Genomic DNA, 20738 nt, shown 5'->3' on the forward strand with positions numbered 1-20738 from the left:
GAAAAATGATCACATATTGCCTATTTACAATGTACATCAACAAATGCATGTATTTACATACAATTTATATAAACATGACATACTTGTAGAATATTACTGAATAAGACTGAATAATTTTCTTAGTAATAAACAAAATGCTGTCACAACAGAGAAAAAAAAAAAAACCCTGCAAACAAATGAAATTTCCAAGAGTATTCTGTACTAAAGGAATAGAATTTGCTTTAACAACCTTTTGTAGGTGTCACTTTCTGGCAAAACTGCTTCTCCAACCATCTCCTATCTGCTCTACATGCACACACACACTGTCAGACACACATACATACATACACACACAGACACACAAATATGTCCCTTCAAACAATAGCTGCCATACTAATTAAACCTTGGTTTTCTTCTTTGCTAAATATCATCATCAATTGAAGGAAAAAATATAATAATCATTGGATACTCTATAATTAGAGTTCTTTGAAAAAGTTATACAGAGTAGTTTTACATGACCAAATTTGTTAATATTGTCGATCACTTTATTAATCATTTATTGACCCTTTATTAATTAATTAAGCCTTTATTAATCATTTAATAAGCATCACACATTATGATAAATACTGCGGATACAAAAAGGACACTGCTCCTGGATTCAAGGAACTCACATTCAAAGAAGTATGTAAACAATGAAATTGTTACCAGATACATAAATATATACTATACATAGAAGATAATCTCTGAAGACAATAGCAGCAGGAGGAACTGGGAAGGGCCTCCTGTAAGAGGTGAGATTTGACAAGGAGTCTTGAAGGAAACCAGGAGGTGAAGCTGAGGAAGAAGAGCATTCCAGACATAGGGGTCATCCAATGAAAAGGTCCAGAGTCAAGAGAAAATATTTCATATGCAAGAACCATCAACAAGAGGTCCTTGGATCATCCAGTGCAAGGGAGGGGAGTAAAGTATAAACAGATTGGGAAGGAAGAAAGGCTTTTAAAAGCCAAACAGAGGTTTTGATATACTTGTGGATGAAGAAAATATAAGAAGCATTTCTACAGTAAACAAGCAGTAAAAGTGATCCCAAGATGCCAAACAGATTATATTAAAGAAATTTCTTATAACTCATTTAGATTGAATGTGGAACATATTTTCCCACAGAAATTCAGTTTTTGGCTACTAAATCCTATGGCTTTTTCTTTGTTTTTATCCTCCCTGGTGATCTTAAAAAAAGAAACAGGGGCAGGTAGAACGTGAAAAATACCGATTTCTGCATTCTATACAGAAACAGCAATATCGTAAGAATGATCAACTGGAAAAGACTTAGCTACTCTGATCAAGACAATAACCCAAGACAATTCCAAAAGACCCACTGTGAAAAATGCTATTCACTTTGAGAAAGAACTGATAAACTTTTGAATGTAGACTGAAGTATACTTTAAAAATTTATTTTTATTTTTGTTATTTTATTTTGTGTTTTATTTTTAATATGGCTAGTATGGAAATGTTTTGCATGACATCACACATATAATCAGTATCAAACTGCCTGCTTTCTCAAGAAGGAAGGAGGGAGAAGATTTGGAACTCAAACTTTTTTTTCAAATTAACAAATTGTAATCATTTTCCCAAAAATACATTTTTCTCCATCATACACTGTAACCAAAAAATGCAGTGTAGATGAAATAAGAGAAAAAAAATTAAAAATCCACAGCATAGGTGAGGAGGCTGCTCTAGTCTGGAGAGCAGCTGAGTTTCCAGCAATATAAGAAGGCTCAAAAGTTTCTTTTATAAGAATGCCTGCTAGCAAGGGTTCCAGCAAGGTGGTTGGTTGGTTTCTAAGTCAGTCCTGAATATCTGAAACAGTTCTGCATTTTGTTTTGTTTTGTTTTCCTTAGTGTTTAGAATAGCCATCATTGCCCTGCAATAGGCAGAGCTATCACATCCAGGAAAAGAGTGAGTGAGGGAGGGAACCACAGAGGCACCGTAAGATCCAAATACAGCATTCAAAGGTAATTGGTATAGTGGTGCCTGGGGAGGGAGGAGGGAGAAACTCCAGGGTTAGCCATCTTCTATAGGGAGTGTGTATCAGCCATTTTTTTCATGGATCTGCACCGGGGACTTGTACAACTGCTGTGCTCTTGTCAAACTGTATTGAGATTTGTTGGCTTCCAAACTGTACTTGTGCTTTCCCTTTCACCAGGGTGGCACTGATCTGCATGATCATGGACTCCATGGAGTAGGCACTGCTCCAGCCCTGTTTGGTGAGAAGTTCCATGCAGATAGCACCTCCACCCAGAACATACCCTCCTGAGAGGACTAGAGAGACAACGCTGACAAATGGTGGGTCAAAGGGAAAGTTGTCTTAAAAAGAAAAGCTGAGGAGAATGAAGTCAGCTCTTTCTTTCTCTTTGAGGATCTGGAGATCTTTGTGGTCAACCTTGTTTGATGGCATAGTTTCTGCCTTTGAAACTTTGTGATCGGTAAATATCCCTGAGCTCCTTTATCAGCTGGTCAGTGGCCTCCACCAAGCCAGACACTGAGCCATTTAAGTAATCTTGCCTCTGCTTCTTTTTAATTTTCTCTAATATGGCCAAGTTCTCTTTCCAAATGCCATCATTCTTTTTCCCCTTTTTCCCCTCAGCTGGCTCTTCTTCCTTCATTTCATAGTGATCTAAATTCTCTGTATCCTCGGGCATCTCTTCATCTTCATCTTCTGAAGAAACATCTTCTTGTGTGCACTGCTCTGCTGGCAGAGGCTGGTCCAGCATCTCAACCTCTGGATGCTGAGGAAGGCTGTACAGTTTGCACAAGTCAGAGATGATCCTCTTCAGATGCTGCAACAGCAGAGTATTCCCTTTCTTTATGTCCACAAGTCTTTCCAGAATGGCAGCCAAGTTAGGGTCATCAGACTCCACAGACCAGACGGGGGGCAACACAGGATAAAATTCCATGATGTTGCAGTGAAAACAGACAGGCTCCCCAGGCGCGGGGCCCCGCAAAGGGGAGGTGCAGCCCAGGCGCCTCCCCCACCCAGCCAACAGGAACTCACAGCTCAGTTTGTTCAGCTGCAACTCAAACTTTAAAAAAATTATTGTCAATTTTTTTACATGTGAGTAGGAAATATTTAAAGAATATAAATATTTTTTTAAAAAATCACTGAGTTCTGGCTTGTACATAGTGAGTTTAATACACTGATGGCACATCTAGAAGGAGGATTCTGTAAGACACTTGATGATATAGGACTGGAATTCTTAAGAGAGATTGGCACTAGATATGTAGAGCTGATGAATATCACTAACAGACAAAAATGTAGAGAAAACAGGGAATTAGGACAGGGCTCTGAAGGAAAACTATTATAAAGGAGAGGAAGAGACAGCTTGGTGGTGCACAGGATGGAACATTGGCCCTGGAGTCAGAAGAACCTGAGTTCAAATCTGGCCTTAGACACTAGCTACGTGACCCTGGGGAAGTATCTTACCCCAATTTCTTTGCTAAAGAAATAAATAAGTAAAATAAAGGAGTGAGAGATGAATGATGTTTCAATAAAGGAGAATGACACAGCAAAGGAGGAATGAGGGGAAGAAGGAAAACCAAGAGAGAGTATTATGGAAGCAAAGGACAAAGAATATACATGTCATTTTCACCTAGAATAACTTAACATCAAATTATTTTTTGTCCTAAAACCAGCAAAACCCAACATGATATTCCTTATACAAGATTTGGAACTTAAGGAATACTTGACTTTAAGTGATTTGCAGGGTAATCCACAAAGATCCATATCAGAAATAATACTTAAGTGTCCTAATAATAACACACAACAAAACCATCATTTGTAGACAGCTTCAGATACAGCCTGAGTCCCAACTAAGAAGACCAGGAACCCATCTTGATACAACCCTAGCAATGTAGTGAAAACTACTCCTTCCTTGCTTAATATATCAGCCTTAGCACTGGGTGAAGGAGTGGAGACATTAGAATAATAGGAGATTTTTCATACTGATAGCTGTATTTATTATCATTATTACTTTTACTATTATTTCAATAACCATGTGTTCTAGATTCATCTCAGCCTAGAATCAATAAGGAGATAGATGCATACCAGTCAGTAGTTCCCAGGTCACATTGGAAAAGACTCTGCAGTATGTAAAGGAACTTCCAAATGTGTATGCCCAACAATTATTACTGACTATGGCAACTGCTGAGAAAATCAGGATACAATGAAAAAACAGTTTATTGTCTTGTTTATTATCTTTGTATCCCCAATGTAGTACTCTGAACATAGTAGTTACTTAGTGCATATTTAATGTACTAAACAGACTACACAAATGAGCTTAGCTATTTAATAGGACCTGGTCCAATATTCTATGTGAGTTATGCATAGTTGCCATTTACTGTAGTTACTATAATTTCCAAGTCATAGCTCTCTATAATGTAATCACAAGGCACTGACAATAATTACAGTAAAATAACGTTCACAAATACCTTATCTTAAATATTCGAGATTTTCTTAATAAAATATTTACATCCTGTTCATTTGTATATTGCTTATGAATCCATTTATATGCCCAAAGCTCCAGTAAAATGCCTTACAATGAGGTCTATCTGGCAATTTATGCTGATGGCAAAAATAATAAACACACATGGATGGGAAAAGTAATAAACATTCATCATAAAACAAGTTATTTAATGAACTTATAATATTTAGTTTATTAATCAGAACCAGTGTTGTAAGGACCAACATTAAAATGTACATCTCTTAATAACCTCTTCACACAACACCCTCATACAAGAAATTATAAAATCTCTTAGCTCACCTCCAGATTTTCACCATCTGCAGATTCTTTTGTTTTTGATGCAGGAGGAGGAGAAGACACTGGAGGAAGAGGACTAGTTATGATTTGGGAACTAAAAAAAATAAGAAAAAGTATAAACTTAATATATGAATTAGAATTCTGCTGAGTTATTTAGCCTGTAACAAATTGTCTATAAAAGGAATTCATTTTTATTAGAATTAAAATCAATCCTATCTGTTTCGAGATTCTATCCTCCCTCAGAACATATATAACATATAACGCTAATATAATATTATGAAGCAGAATACATCTAGAGATGTGGAGATCTTGAAAAAGGAGAAGAAAAAAATAAGACATAAATGGAAAATAAATCCCTGAGATATTTACAGCTCTGTCCCTTTCACTCCATCAAAAATGTGAAAAAATGAACACTCCTCAGGTCTCCCCAGTCCTCTTTTATTTCAAATACGGAAGACACTACAACTAGGAAGAAAAATGTAAAATACACAATTAAACAAGTTATTTATTAGCTGCCTACTATATGTCAGCACTGGGGATTCAAAGCCAAAAACAAAACAATCCTTTCCCCTCCAGAAGCTTACATTCTACTGATAAGAATCTAATCAAAAGTTAGTAGTACAGAAAAAAAGGACACTGGAATAACAGAAGACCTGAGTTCTAATCCCCTCTCTGCCACTGTCCACATATGCAATCTTGTGCAAGGCACCATTTCACCTCCTAGGGTCAAAAGGTTGTGTTTTTCTTTATTTTTAATGAATAAAATGAAGGTGATGTTTTAGTTGAGCTCTAAGTCCCTTTCAGTTTTAAAATTCAATGATTCTACAAATTCAAAAGAACCCCAAAATATGATCTTCTGTGCAGCAGAAACCTCAAAGAAGAAAGGAAATGGAACTCGTTTGCCTATCTGCCAAGAGTAAACACAAAATCTTAATGAACTGCACAAGCATAATGTACATTTTCTTTAATCTTCTAGTAATAGCAATGCCTAAACAGACTCCATAATTAATCTTCTGCTGGTATATTCACAATATATATTGATAATATCTCAAACCCAAAACACGGATTAGATAGATTTGAAGGAAAAGACAGAAAAAACACAAAGTATGACAATAAAATGTAATCAGTTTTAAAACGTAATGCTGTTCCTAATAATATATACCTATCTATTTCCGTAGCATTTGTTCCAGAACCTGATACACACTCAGACACAGATCCTTGATTATCTTTCTTAGTAGGTTCCAATCCATTCTTTATGTCATCAAAGTTTTCATACTTGAGGGCCTGAACCAGCTGCAACAAGTACATCAACAAATCCTATGAAATAAGAAGAAAAAAATAAACTTTAGTAGAAGTTTTCACAAAGAATACAATGATATAACTTCTAAGGGTATAATACCATTTTAAATTCTGGGAGAAAGAAAGAGAGAGACAGAGAGACAGGGAGAGACAGAGAACTATATTAAGAAATCTGGGATGGATATTTGTTTCAGGACTAAATTAGATAATCTTCTGTCTTTTCATAATATCCTATAAACACAAAATGCAACAGTAGCCTTAAATACTCAGAGCATTTATATCTCTCACTCCTTTTTATTCTTGGAATCAAAATTCTAAGTTCTCAAAAGTCCACTTTTAGAGAACTGGTGACCACAAGAGCACAGGAAAAAATGGACATTTTAATATTCATGGTGAATGCAATGAATTTTTTTCCTGTCAACTTCCAAGAAAGTCTGGATGAAATAAGCAACAACAAAGAGCATAAAAAGAAAAAAAAATTACCCTAATGATGACTAACAGGCAAATTAGGACAAGAAAAAAGTCAATAAAGTAGCTTTAGCTATTATGAACACACCATTATTGTGACAAGATGCTGGCAAATTTAATGTTTAAGATGTGTTTGTTTCCTGTATTTCACAATATTAATATAGCTCCTGATTCTAGGTTTTTAACATGTTTACTCTGAAAAACCCTTTCAGATTAAAGAAACTTTTAATATTCAGGTGATAAGTGGTTCTCTTATGTCTCTCATTATCTCTTCATTCCCTCTACAAGGAGTTCAGACACTCATCTTACATGCTGGTTACTTTATCACCATCCCAGAAAGCAGGTTCTCTCAAATTAAGTCTCTCATCATTTCACCAATTCTGAATACCGCTCCCTGTCTAAACATCTTATCCTTAAAAACTGTTTTCACCTACTCCTTTTCTCAAAAAAATCTCTGTTACCCCAATTTCTACTGAACTTTGGTTTTCAAGAACCAAAAATCTAACTGCACTTTACCAATCTAGTCTCTGGGGCTGATTTGCAGTTGTGGCATTGTAGAAAGGTTACACCACATAGAAATTTGAACCTGTACAAGTCACTCAGTGTATCTTAGTCTCCTCAATTCTATCCACATACTCATATAAAATGTAGTATGGCATACTGGACAGAGTTCTAGGCTTGGAATCCTAGGTTTGAATCCTACCCACTTGGATTTTCTGGCTTCATAGCCATGAGCAGATCATTAACCTCTTAGAGCCTGTTTCTTCAACTAAAAATGAGGATATTTATTGGTCAATTTAAGCATTTAATGCTTAAGCACTTAAGCATTTATTAAGTGCTTCCTAAATAACAGGAATGGTGTTAAGTACTGGGGATATAAAGATAGGCAAAATATGGATCCTGAACTCAAGGAATTCACATTCTAAAGGAGGCAGCAATGTGTAAATAATTATGTCCATAAAAGATACAGAAACTGCAATTGGAAGGCTTTATGGGAGTAGGGGGCAGGAAGGTTTTTTTTAATAACAGGTAGAATTTGAATTAGGTCTTGAAGGAGACCAGGGAAACTAAACAGTACAGCTGAGGGGGCAGAACACTCCATGCCTGTGTAGCCTGTGTACAAAGGCAGAGTTAAAAGATAGAATATCATATCTGAGTACCTCAAACAAGCCAAATCATAGAGTGCATGGAAAGAAGTATAAGTGATTGGAAAGGTAGAAAAGGACCAGGTTGTGAAAGTCTTCCAATGTAAATATTTGGGGTCAAGATAAAAGGAAGTCCCAGGGGTTACTGTGTGGTAGGGGAGTAGGGATAATGAGATGAAATTCGAGCTTTAGAAAAATCACTTTGGCAGCCGAGTAATGAATGGATTAGAATGAAGATAGACCAGAGGCAGAAAGACTATAAGGAGGAGAAAGGAACGAAAAGACAAGGATAACACCATGTCTGTAAGCCTGGATTACAGAGATGATGTTGGTGCCCTAGTTAGTAATAGGAAAGCTGGAAAAGAAGAGAAAGTATTTGGGGAACAGTAATGAAGTAGAGGGCAGGTAGGGGGCTCAGCAAATAAAGTGACAGGCCTGGAGTTAGGAAGACATGAGTTTAAAATCTTGCCTCAGACACTTACTAGCTGGGTGACCCTGGGCAAATCACTTAACCCTATGTGCCTCAATTTCTTCATTTGTAAAATGAGGTTAAGGAAATGGCAAACCACTCCAGTATCTCTACCAAGAAAACCCCAAATGGGATCAAGTAGAATCAAACACAACAGAAATGACTGAACAAAAAACCAACAAATGAATTCTATTGTAAATGTTTTAAATTTGAGATGCGTATGAAGACAAATGGCTCAAAATTTCCAAATCAAAACTAGTTGGAAATGAGGGACTAGAGCATAAGATAGAGTTGGGACCAGATATGTAGATGCGGAAATACTTTTCATAAAAATAACTTTGCTGATGGGACCTGATGATATCAACAACTGAAATAATATACAGGGAGAAAAGAACTAGGATGGAGGCTTGAGAGACTGCCAGATTTATAGTGAGCTTCACCTAAAAAACCAGCTAAAAAAGGAAACTAAGAAAAATCAGATAGGCAAGAGGAGAATCAAGAGAGAAAAGTACTGTGAAAACCTAGAGAGCAGAGCATATCCAGAATAAGGTGGTGAATAAAAGTTAGTATCAAATGTTTCAGAGAGTTATCTCCATGTTTCCAACTACAATAACTTAAAAGAGAGAAGTTGCAATGAATGAAGTCAAAAGCCACATGTGGGAAGAATCAGAAGAAAGAGAAGAAATGTATTGGGGGCAGCGAGAGAAGGGAATGAAAGTTAACAGATAATAATTGAATCAAGAAAGCATTTGTTTTTGCTTTTTTCTTCAAGAAAAGGGGAGACATGGTTGTATATTTAGGCAACTGTGCATTCAATGCCACCTCTGAGGATGGGATTCAACAAAGTTGGAATCAATTCTCTGCTAGTTGTGCTAATTTTGGCCTAACAACGAACACCCAGAAAACACAGGTGCTCCACTAGCCAGCACTACACTATCCATATGTGGAACCATTAGTTGTAGCAGATGGAGAAATTCTGAATACTGTAGATAAATTCACTTACCTTAGTAGCATACTTTCCAGAAATGTACACATAGATGATGAGGTTGACAAACATTTCCAGAGCTAGCTCAGTGTTTGGGAGGATCCAAAGGGAAGTGTGGGAGAGATGTACTGGACTGCCTATCAAACTGAAGTTCTCTGGAGCCATTGTATTGACTTCATTGTTGGTACTGTACTTTCCAGGGATGTACACATGGATAATGAGGTTGACGCAAGCAGTGACAGAGGTAGCTCAGTGTTTGATAGGCTCCAAAGGAAAGTATGAGAGAGACTAACTACTAAATTGAAGGCCAACCAGATTCTTGTGATACTCCCCTGTTGTACAGCTGTGAAACTTGGACATTCTACCAGTAACATGCCAGGAAAGCAAACTGCTTTCATCTCAACTATCTTAAGAAGATTCTGAAGATCTCTTGGCAAGGTAAGGTAGCAGACACTTAAGTTCTTTCTCAAGCTGAAATGCCAAGCATTCAAACTTTACTACAGAGAGTGTAGCTTTAATGGCCAGGCCACACTATTTGAATGCCAAAAGTATGCTTGCCTAAAAGACTATTTTATGGAGAACTCACACAAGGCAAGCACCAACATGGAGGTCAAAAGAAGCAATACAAAGACACTCTCAAGGTCTCCCTGAAGAACTCTACAATCAACTGTAAGACATGGGAGACACTGGCATTGGACCATCAAGCATGGTGTGCCTCTATCAACACTCTTATGAGCAAAGCAGAACTGCAGTAAATCAAAAGAAACATAAGACGCACAAATTTAGAGACATCTCTATTCCAAATGTTCATGTGGACAATTTGTGTCTGACTTATGGCCAAGCCTTCTGAGCTCATATTGGTCTGATCAGCTACAGAGGGCCACACTGTACCTTGACCCCAACATCAGGATGTCATTTTGGTCCTTTTCGAGAATGAAGGACAACAAATATTTAGACAGCAGAGAAGAGTCCAATATATGGGAAGAGATGGATATTAGAGAAAATGGGGATGACAGATCTACAGAAGATAGGAGGCAACGGAATCAAGGATGTACAGTGGAATTGACCATAGCAAAGTAATCTCTTCATCAGAGATCACTAAAGGAATAATGGGGAAAGATGTTTGAATGATATGAGACAAGGAGGTGGTGGAAAGAGGGATCTCTTAGTAAATCATCTCAATTTTTTCAAAGAATGAGGCAGGGAGCAGAGCCGAGCAGGCTTCAGGGGCAGAATCTCCAGCGGCAGCACAGGTCCCTCAACCCACAGGCGCCAAAGGTCAGTGAGAGGGTCTTTTCAGCTCACCGAGAGGGGAGCGGGGTGTCCCCATAACTCAGGTCCCCTTGGAAGGCAGCAGCAGAGGCAGTAGCGGACAGGGGCTCCCAAAGCAGGCAGTGGCCCTCGCCCATTATTGAAGGTCTCCTACTAAAGCCCCTGAGGGAACTAAGCCCTGTGTGGTGGCCCTGCCCCCATCTGAGCAGCTGAACTTAATTTCACACTGAATAGCAGCCCCACCCCCACTGAAAGCCCCAGAGTCGTGGGAGCAGCATTTGAATCTCAGCCCCCAAGCGCTGGCTAGGCAGAACTGGGGGCAAGGTGGGTGTGGAGAGGAAACTCAGAAGTCAAGTAACTGGCTAGGAAAATGCCCAGAAAACGGAAAAAAAAATAAGGCCACAGAAGGTTACTTTCTTGGGGAACAGGTGTCTCCCCCCATCCTTTTGGTTGAGGAAGAACAAGGCATACTGTCAGAGGAAGTCAAGGGCCCTGCCTCCAAAGGGAACTTAAAATGGGCTCAGGCAATAGATGACCTTAAAAAACAAGTTAGCAGCTTACTAAAGGAGAATCAAAAAACACTGAGGAAAATAGCAGCTTTATAAAAGAGGGTAACTCAATTGGAAGAAGAGGTCCAAAAAGCCAATGAGGAGAAGGAGGTTTTAAAAAGCAAAATTAGCCAAATGGAGGAGAAGGTTCAAAAGCTCACAGAACAAAATAACTCATTGAAAGAGAGAAGTGAGTCCAGGGAAACAAATGACTATGAGTTAAACCAAGAAGTTAGTAAACAAAACCAAAAATTTGAAAAAATAGGAGATAAGGTGAAACAACTCACTGGAAAAACAACTGACCTGGAAAATAGATGCAGGAGAAATAATTTAAAAATTATTGGACTACCTGAAAGCCATGATCAAAAAAAGGGCCTAGACATTATCTTCCATGAAATTATCAAGGAAAACTGCCCTGATGTTATAGAATCAGAGGGCAAAATGGATATTGAAAGAATTAATCGTTCACCTCCTGAAAGAAACCCAAACAGAGAAGCTCCTAGGAATATTGTGGCCAGGTTTCAGAGTTCCCAGATCAAGGAGAAAATACTGAAAGCAGCTAGAAAGAAACAATTTGAGTACCATGGAAATACAATCACGACAACACAGGATCTGGCAGCTTCAACATTATGTGAGCGAAGGGCTTGGAGTAGGATATTTCAGAAGTCAAAGGAACTGGGATTGAAGCCAAGAATCACCTACCCAGCAAATCTGAATATAATACTTCAAGGAAAAAATGGTCATTCAGTGATACAGACAAATTTCAAGATTTCATGTTGAGAAAAAGACCAGATCTGTATTTAAAAATTTGACTTCCCAAGACAAGAATCAAGAGAAACATGAAAAGATAAACAGAAAAGAAAAATCATAAAAGACTCTCTAAAGCTGAACTGTTTACGTTACTATATGGAAAGAAAATATTTTTAACTCTTGAATCTTTTCTCAGTATTTGGGTAGTTGGAGAGATTTTACATACACACACACACACACACACACACACACACACACACACACATACACACACACACATACATACACAAAGACAGATAGAGAGTATAGTGTGTGTTATACCAGAAGAGATGATATCCACACACACACAAATAAAAAAATAAAATAAAATAAAATAAAAATTAAGGGGTGGAAGAAAATTCCAGGAAGAGAAAGGGAGTAATGGATTGGGGTAGGCAATAACCCATAAAAGAGAGAAGAAAAATCTTATTCAATGGAGGAGATAAGGGAGAAGGGGAGGGGGGGGGAATAAAGCTACTCTCCCCATGTGTGGCTGAAGGAGGGAATAACATGCTCACTAAATGTGATATGAAAATTTATATACACAACAGGAAAGTAGAAGAGGAGGCGACAAGTGGAGTGAGGGGAATGTTAGAAGGGACGGCAAATGGGAAAAGGGAGTCACTAGAAATAAACGCTTTTGATTGGGGAAAAATAAGGAGGGATAGGGTAGGTCGGAGGGCAATATAATTAGTATTACGCAACATGATTTCTATAGAAGTCTTTTGCAAAACAACACATATTTAGTCTGTATTGAATTGCTTCCCATCTTAGTAGGGCTGGGAAGGGAGGAGGGGAGGGAGAGAAGTTGGAATTCAAAGTAGTAGAAATGAATGTTGAGAATTTTTACTGCATATAATCAGGAAACAAGAACTACAGGGATAGGGGTATGGAAATTTATCTTGCCCTGCAAGAAAAGAGAGAACATGGGGATAGGGGAGGGGTGGGGTGTGATGGAGAGGAGGGTACATTGAGGGAAGGAGTAATCAGAATGCAAGGTATTAGGAAGTGGGGGGAGGGGAGTGATGGGGAGAAAAAATGGAAATGTTACATAGTGAGGTATAAGCAATTAGTATTAAAACAACAGACTGAATTAATTACTGAGAATAAATCAATGACATCTTTAGTTTGGAGAAAAGAATTTCAGTCTAAATTTCCTAGAGGAAGGTAACCTCGGGTAAAATTTGGCATTGATGGAAAAGCCAAGGTTTTAATGGTAAATTTGATTTTATGATTGCCATTTAATCAGGAACTAGAACATGTATAGAAAGACATGTAGGCCACTTAAGACTTGCCTCAAAAGATGTTCCTTAGCCAAAGTGACACTATAATCATATTTGAAACCTCGTTATTGGAACTTGCCATTTTTAGATGCTATGGGACTATTAAGTGACTGTTCTTCTGAGTTTAACTCCAGGTATGGGTAGCAAGAAAGGCGATCTGAGCCTCCAGTACATGATGCCAGGAAGCTGACGAGATGCTGGTATGAACTGCTTAGGTGATCTCAAGGGAAGGGTGGGAGAGTGGCTGTTCAGCATGGGCTGAGGTGGGATTCTCCTGACTCAATTTCCCCACTGACATCTGGTAGACCTAACTGAATGCAAGTGGATAATCTAATCCTGCCTGGAACTGACATGAAGTTGGGGAGATATTGTATCCCTGCAATGTCCTTACTATTGGTGGCAATTTCCTATAGTCAAAAGGTTTGTAAGCTTAATACCAGATCTATTCAATTATAGATTATGGATAGGGGAATATCTGAGGTTATCTAAAATTAAGCTATCAAGCACAGGACTTTAGACCAACAACATTAAGTTAGGGTCCTTTAATTCTTAGTAATACTGTGGAGACAATTAGGTCAAGAGCTTGTGAAGTTAGCAACATAAATTTTATCTGTGTCTCGGTTAATGTGTTTTTAAAAAAAAATTCTTTTGTGGTCCACATTGTAAATGCTTTAAAAAGATGTATCACTTGACCAAAAGTCTGAATTGCTTTATCTGTTATAAACTGTGTTAAAAATAAAAAAAAAAATTAAAAAAAAAGAATGAGGCAAGGTCCTCAGCTGAGAGGGTAGGGATACAGAGTGCTGTGACCAAGGACTGAGGGGAGATAAAAGTTTTGAATAGCTGCTATGGTGAGTGGAATCATGAGTCAATTAGGGAAGTATAAAATGACTGCCTTGCTGCACACAGGCCCAGGTGAAATTGTGCAACATAAATCTGTAGTGGATTCATCAGCACAGAACCAATCAGTGACAAGGAACTAAGGCAGACTGTGGGAGTAATATAGAGTTGGAGTTTGGTGAAGTATAACTGATAACAGAATAGGGATTTAAAAATAGAGGAAAGTGTAGAGTTGTGCTAGTTCAAGGATAGGTCTACATGGAAAATGAAGAGAGTAAAGACAGAGTAGGGGAAATGGCGTGGGAAAGAATTGAGCAGACAGAGAATGGAGGTTACGGTGAGAATAAAGAACTGGAGAAGGTATCACGAAGCACAGAGAAAGGCAAAATGAAAAAAAGTTTATGATTAGATATAAGAACTTTGGAGTTCATGATAAGCAAGTTTTAAGTAATATCAAAAGCGTATCAGTGAATACAGCTGAAGTGGAATGGGAAGATCATAGGAACTAAGCAGACTAAGGAACTAGGAAGTTAAGAGATTTGAGGAAGCATCAATATTTATGCTGAGGTTCCTTAATATGAGGGCAGGAGTTGGAGTAGAGAGGAAATCTATCAGAAACTAAACTCATTCAGAAAGCAGGGAGAATATTCTCGTGATTCCGCAGGCAGCAGCTACCAGTGTCTACACTGAGTGACATATTTGGATTGAATGAACTTCAAAGGAGCAGAAGTTGAAGAGTGAATGGTAGAGGGGGAGAAGGAATTTTCCAACTCAAGCAGTGATGATTTGAGAGAAGAAGAGAGTATGGCTAAAAGTGCAGCTAGTAACAGTAAAGGCGTCCAGGGATACAGTGTTGTCAGGAGGGAGTCAGGCCTCAGTGAGTACCAGAAGGACAGGGCAAGAGAAAGGGAAAAGGTTTAGAATGAAAGGAATTTTGTTAATTATACAAATGTTCCATAAAACACAGTTAAGAGGGAAGGTAGATCTTGAATGGGACAGTGAGGAGGACACAGGAGGTTGCACTCAGAGGATAAGAGTAAAGGAGCAGGCAATTATAGTTAGGTAATAGGGTTTGTACACTGGGGCAGCCCGGCATTCAAAATCACTGGAATGGGGAAAGTGTGGGAGACAGTATGCTAATATCTGAGAAATTATTCCAAGGTCAGGGTTCTGCAAACCTTAAAATTCTTTGTAAGTATTAGTTATCATTTCAAAAACTTTGAAATCTCATTGATATGACTATTCCCTCTACAATGCAAATCATAACCCATTTATATCTTCTAAGTCAGGGCAATTCTTGTCTATGTTCTTCCACAAGTTCTGCACAAAAAATTCTAGACCTCAAGCCTAGGTCTTCTGCACATTTCACAAGTACCAATCAAGCTATGAATATGTTGCTCCTTGCTTTACTATATGATCCCAGGCCTTCTCTACTCCCAGACTATCTCTTGAAGGCACAGGAATATATCAAATTCTAACCAACATAATTAGATATTAAAAAGACATTATTGTGCCATATTTTAGTATTGTTTTAAATTATAATAGAAGACAAAAATAGCTTTAACATTTGAAAATAACTTGCTATCTTTTATTATCTGTAATGTTTACAATTCTCAATAAATGCGTATGACTCACATCACTAGATAAAAAGTTCAACTTACAATACTAAAGTGTTCAATACATCTAATGACAACTATTACTCTTCTTATGTCATCTTTAGTGCTAGCCTATATTACTTTTAAACACACTGCTGCTAAATACATAATCTGGTATCTGGTATTCTAAGGATAAATCTGGTATTCTGACTAATCATAAAGATTATTCATATCAAAAATTCAAAACACATTATTAAGTTCTTTAGGAAGGGGATAATTCACTAGAGCAACTTTTCTCAGTTTAAGTCTTTTATTGTCATCTCATTTGTAGATTCCATTAGATAGTCAACATATGTCCAAAGTATACTCTCCTTCACTTGCATGGAAATATATTAGCCACAACAGCTGAAGGTTCTGACTTTCCCATTACATAGCCCAATTTGGAAAAAAATTTTTCTTTAAGCATGAAGCTTGGTCATTAAAATATCATATTTCAATGTCAATAATTTAAGTAGAAATTTTCTCAATAGCTTTAAATTTTCCATATGTAGTAATCATAAAAATTCCACAGGAATGAATCAGGTGCAACAAAACTGCTTTAAATCAGCAGTATATGCAAATATACCTCAGAAAAAAACAACAGCATTCATTACAGATTTGTAGTGGGAACAGAGAGTCAATAGAAGAGATGATAAAAGATATTTCAAAATGATCACAAAAGGCTAGAATATTGGGAAACATGCCACAGCAGAAAAAGCATCAAACCTGAAGTCAAAAGACCAGGACTTCAGTCACATTTAGACTTGTATTTTGCTACATGATTACAAGGAAGTCTCTTAACCTTTTCTTTTACAGAATAAGGATAAAAATACTTGTACTCACTACCTTATAGGATTTTTGTGACAAAAGTGCCTTATAAATTCTAAAGTATGCTATAAATATGAACTATCTATGTTTAATATTATGAGTCTTTCCTGACTGTTAATGAAACTTGTATAAGGTTATTACATTGTATATGTATGTATACTGTGCCTGTGGCCTCATAAATTTATAAGTTTTCCCTGAACACTTCTGCAGTGGGAGAATGTGAGTCACATTTCATTCCTTGAACCAGAGAAGTGGAACTTCATATAGGAAAAAAGATTAATAATGCCTAGAAAGAATAATTCCAGAAATGAATGAGAAGAGTCAAAAGGAATGATGGCTTCAGAGGGAAAAAAAAAGATTAGGGTCTATCCCAAAACTAATGTCAGATAATTACAGGTCAGGGTCAAATCTGTTCTGGTTTTGCTGCTGTTGTTGTACAGTTCTGTCTGATTCTACATGACCCTATGGTTTTTCTGGCAAAGATATTGGAGTGGTTGGCCATTTCTTTCTCCAGTGTCTCTATTTCACAGATGAGGAACTGAGGCAAATGGGGTTAAGTGACCTGCCCAGGGTCACAGAGCTGGTAAGTGTCTGAGGCTGGAGTCGAACTCAGGTTTTCCTGACTCTAAAGCTGGCGCTTTATCCACTCTACCACCTAGTTGCCCCCAGGGTCAAACCTATAGACTTATTAAATAGAAATAAGGCTTATGGCAACGTCATTTATCATCTTTTCCTGAACAAGATGTGGGGATGTTGGAAGACAGTAAGCATAACTGGGAAGCAACACTGGGACATGGCAAACTTAAAAGTTACTGCATACTTGGACCACATTAAGAGGAATTACAGCTTCCAAAAATAAAAGGTGATCATCTGACCTGGCTCAGAGCACACTAGGGTATTATTTTTAGTTCTGTATTCCACACCTTAAGAAGAACACTAAAAGAGGACAGAAATAGAATTCTGAGTGGCCTTCGGTCCCTGCCTTTCTGTGACAAAGAGAAGACTCAGGCAAATCAAGAAAGTTGTTCCTGAGTATCTGAAGATGTGTTGAGTGGAAGAGGGATTAGATACTTGTTTGGCTCCAGAGGGCAGAACTAGGAGGAAAATGTGGAAATCACAAAAAAAATTTGACGATGTCAGGAAACAAACTTCCTAGCAAACCAATAATGGAATAGGTTGCCTCAGGAAGCAATGAGGTCCCCCTCACTGGAGGTCTTCAAGCAGAGGCTAGATGACCCCTTGTATAGTATGTTAGAGTAGAGATTCCTTTTCTAAGTAAGGATTGAACTATGTTGTTTGATTTTGTGTGAATTTTAGGATACAGCTGCAGAGATCTATATCACGTTAGTTCTATACAGTCTAAATTTGGAGGGCTTTATCTGTTTTTTTTTTAACTTTAAGTTACTGCTAAAATTTTTTAGGGGAAAAAATCTATCTTCAATGAACAATGGTGACTATAGGAGAAATTCACATTAAAGACTTGAAGTCAAACTGGCATTATCAGCAGAAAGGACTAGTGACAACAGTAGAGAGACAGGAGGCATTGTCATCTGTCTTACTCCTTCCACCATCCTCTACCAGCTCAATGATACAGATTCAGTAGATGAAAACAATAATTTGTATTTAGGAAATAATCTCCTCTATAAAACAACTAAAAAGCAGTCAACAAGCTTTTGCTTAAAAACTTCTAGTTTAGATGGAGGAAAGAGACTCCTACCTCCTGAATCAGTATATCTTTTCTTCTGAGAGCTTTTCTTATACTGAGCCTACTGCCTCTGCACATTTCACACACTGGTTCTACTTCTGTCTTCTGGAGTAAGCATTAAGAAAGCTAATTCCTCTCTTACATAATAATTCTCCAAATTCTAAAAAAGAACTACTATGCCTTCCCTCTGTTCAACTAAACTAAGCTATTCAATTGATAGTTTCAGGTGTTGTTCAATTGTTTCAGTTGAGTCTGACTCTTTGTGACCCCATTTGGGGTTTTCTTGGTAAAGACACTGGAATGGTTTGCCATTTCCTCCTCCAGCTCATTTTATAGATGAGGAAATGTAGGCAAACAGGGTTAAGTGACTTGCCCACGGTCACATAGTTATTAAGTGTGTGGGACATATCTGATCCTGAGTTCAGGCCTGGCACTATATCCACTGTGCCATGTGCCACCTAGCTATCCATTCAATTAACAGTTATCACTATCTACAAAAAAGGCATGTTTCCCCAATGGGCTAAGACAACATAACCTCCTAAAAGTTATTTCCCTAAAAATATATAAATGAAGGACATTAAACAAGCAAAGTATTTTGCTCTACCCAAGAAACCTCAATATCCTAGCAAGGCTTTGGGAACATAGTCACGCTGGAAAAAGTAAGAGAGAAGAAAGAACTGCTAAGTCAACATTATTGGGAACTCCTAAAATTTGAAAGCTAGCAATGACCTGTGTCAACTGAAGAAGAAACAGACTTCCCCAGTGGCCTTGTAATCTATATAAACAGCAATCATAAAGTTTGATGTCTTTGCTTTCCAGAAGGACTGAGAACTTCTTTCAGGAAACTCACACATATACATAATGGTGAGCTACTGTAAATTTAAAGAGGCAGGGGGTTGCAGGCAGCATGGCCATGCAGCTCTGTGCTTTAAGGACCCTGAAGGCTTTTCAAGGCTACAATTAAATGTGGCTTGTTGTATTCTGACTGATGGAGGGAACCTGAATTATTCCCTAGCTGGTGCTACATTAAACCATTTTTCATTAGAATTCCTTTTTCCAGACAGTGCAATACAAGTTGTGCTGCCAGGTAAATGTCCTGGGAGGAATTGTCATGTCAGGTAACAGTTCAAGGAGTAAATTTTCATTTCACTGAAGAGTCCTTGGAGGAATATTTTAATTTACTTCTGATAGCACCCCCCCCACACACACACACCCTGCTGAATCTATCTCTCTTAATCTCTCCTTTCCCTCTCTCTTCCTATTTCATTCTGTCTCTCTCTCTCTCTCTTTCCCCTGTCTTTCTTTCTCTTTTCACTCTCCTTTCCTCTCTCTCTGTCTCTTTTCCTCTCTGTCTCTCTATTCGCCTCCACCAACCCCATCATGATCAGTTTCTAGGGAGGTATACCAAGAAAATAGAAATAAGATATACCTCATCATCAGCTTGCTGCAATCGAGCAACAGCATAGCGCCTCACTGTTGGATTAGTAAAATGTGAAGATAACAACTCCAAAGAATCTTCCACATCCATTGGTTTCCACTTTCCCAGTAGTTCCAACGCCTGTTTGGCCTCTTGAGGAAGATCCCAGTTGACACATTTTAGAAACTTTGTCAAAGCCTAAAAACAAAAGAAAACAAACAAAAACAAAAAACTGTAACAGTAACAACCCTTTCCCATAACCAATCATTTGAAACTCCAAGATAATCTGTATATTATATTCTAGACTGATTGGCTGACTTGATTTCCTTCCCTTATCCCCTGTCCAGTAATTGCATCTGTTTACAGACAACTGGATTAATGTGAATATGCTCAGATCTTTTATCTAAGTACAAGACTAGGTATTCAAATAACTACTTGAAAAGAGAGAACATAAACACAAAAACACAAATACACATGATTTGAAAGCATAAAAGTATCATTAAAGTAAAAAAATATTACTAGGCATCTTACAATGTAGTTTAGATTCATCTTTAAAGAGGTAGTAAAACAAAACACTCAGCAAGATCACTGTGGAAAGAACACAACACCTCTAAGAACATCATTTGTGAACAGCTGCTTAATGAATGAATGGTCTTTCAAGGAAAATAATATAGATGTCAGAAAGAGCACAAGCTAACTGATGTAATAGCATTTAGTGTCTTTTGGACCCAATATTCTTTACTGACCTATCTTAGATAGCACCTAATCTCTGAGTTGGAAGGGACTGAGTTAAAAGGAAGACTATCTAGTTTAGCTCATACCTGAAAACGAATTTACATTCTCAATATGTGGTCTCAAACCTTTGCTTTCAGATCCCATAAAACAATAAGGCCCACTTAAGGAGGTAATAGCATACACACTCAATTGGGTATCTTCTAATTGTTGAACTTTCCCTTACATTAAGTTTAAATTCCCCACTATGCAACTCACAATCAATATACTTAGTTTGTCCTCTAAGCTCAAGAAGAACAAATCTCATCCATCTTCTATGTATAACATATCCCCAAGAAGTTTTCTATCTTTGGGCTAAACACATTCTGAATCCCTTCAATTGATCTTCATTTTCCTTGGCCCAGGATTATACTCTGTAATCTTCTTACTTCTTTAGCAAGCTATCTATTGATTATTACTTCAACATTATTTCCCAAGTAGTAATTCTTGTCCTGAATTCAACTCTCTTTTACCAGTCCTCTGATTATCATAATG

General features: G+C 37.7%; 1 protein-coding gene and 1 pseudogene across 4 annotated transcripts in view; both read right to left on the reverse strand.

Annotated features, from left to right (window-relative positions):
* PIK3C3 (phosphatidylinositol 3-kinase catalytic subunit type 3) overlaps positions 1-20738 on the reverse strand; it is a 199007-nt gene that overhangs the window by 135492 nt on the left and 42777 nt on the right. For 3 of the 4 annotated variants that reach the window (XR_011966213.1, XM_072605264.1, XM_072605265.1), the window contains exons 10-12: positions 19485-19670; positions 5953-6107; positions 4794-4884 (exon numbers count right to left, since the gene is read on the reverse strand). Coding sequence is in view for 3 of the 4 variants with exons in the window: in XM_072605264.1 (XP_072461365.1) it covers positions 4794-4884; positions 5953-6107; positions 19485-19670 (432 nt within the window). In the remaining variant the exon portion in view is untranslated. The remainder of the gene's footprint in view (positions 1-4793; positions 4885-5952; positions 6108-19484; positions 19671-20738) is intronic. The other variant, XM_072605266.1, reaches the window with a different exon arrangement.
* On the reverse strand, positions 1950-3290 carry LOC140501517 (ubiquitin-conjugating enzyme E2 Q1 pseudogene; annotated as a pseudogene).

Source organism: Notamacropus eugenii, chromosome 4 (assembly GCF_028372415.1).
Source record: "Notamacropus eugenii isolate mMacEug1 chromosome 4, mMacEug1.pri_v2, whole genome shotgun sequence".
Classification (NCBI taxonomy): domain Eukaryota; kingdom Metazoa; phylum Chordata; class Mammalia; order Diprotodontia; family Macropodidae; genus Notamacropus; species Notamacropus eugenii.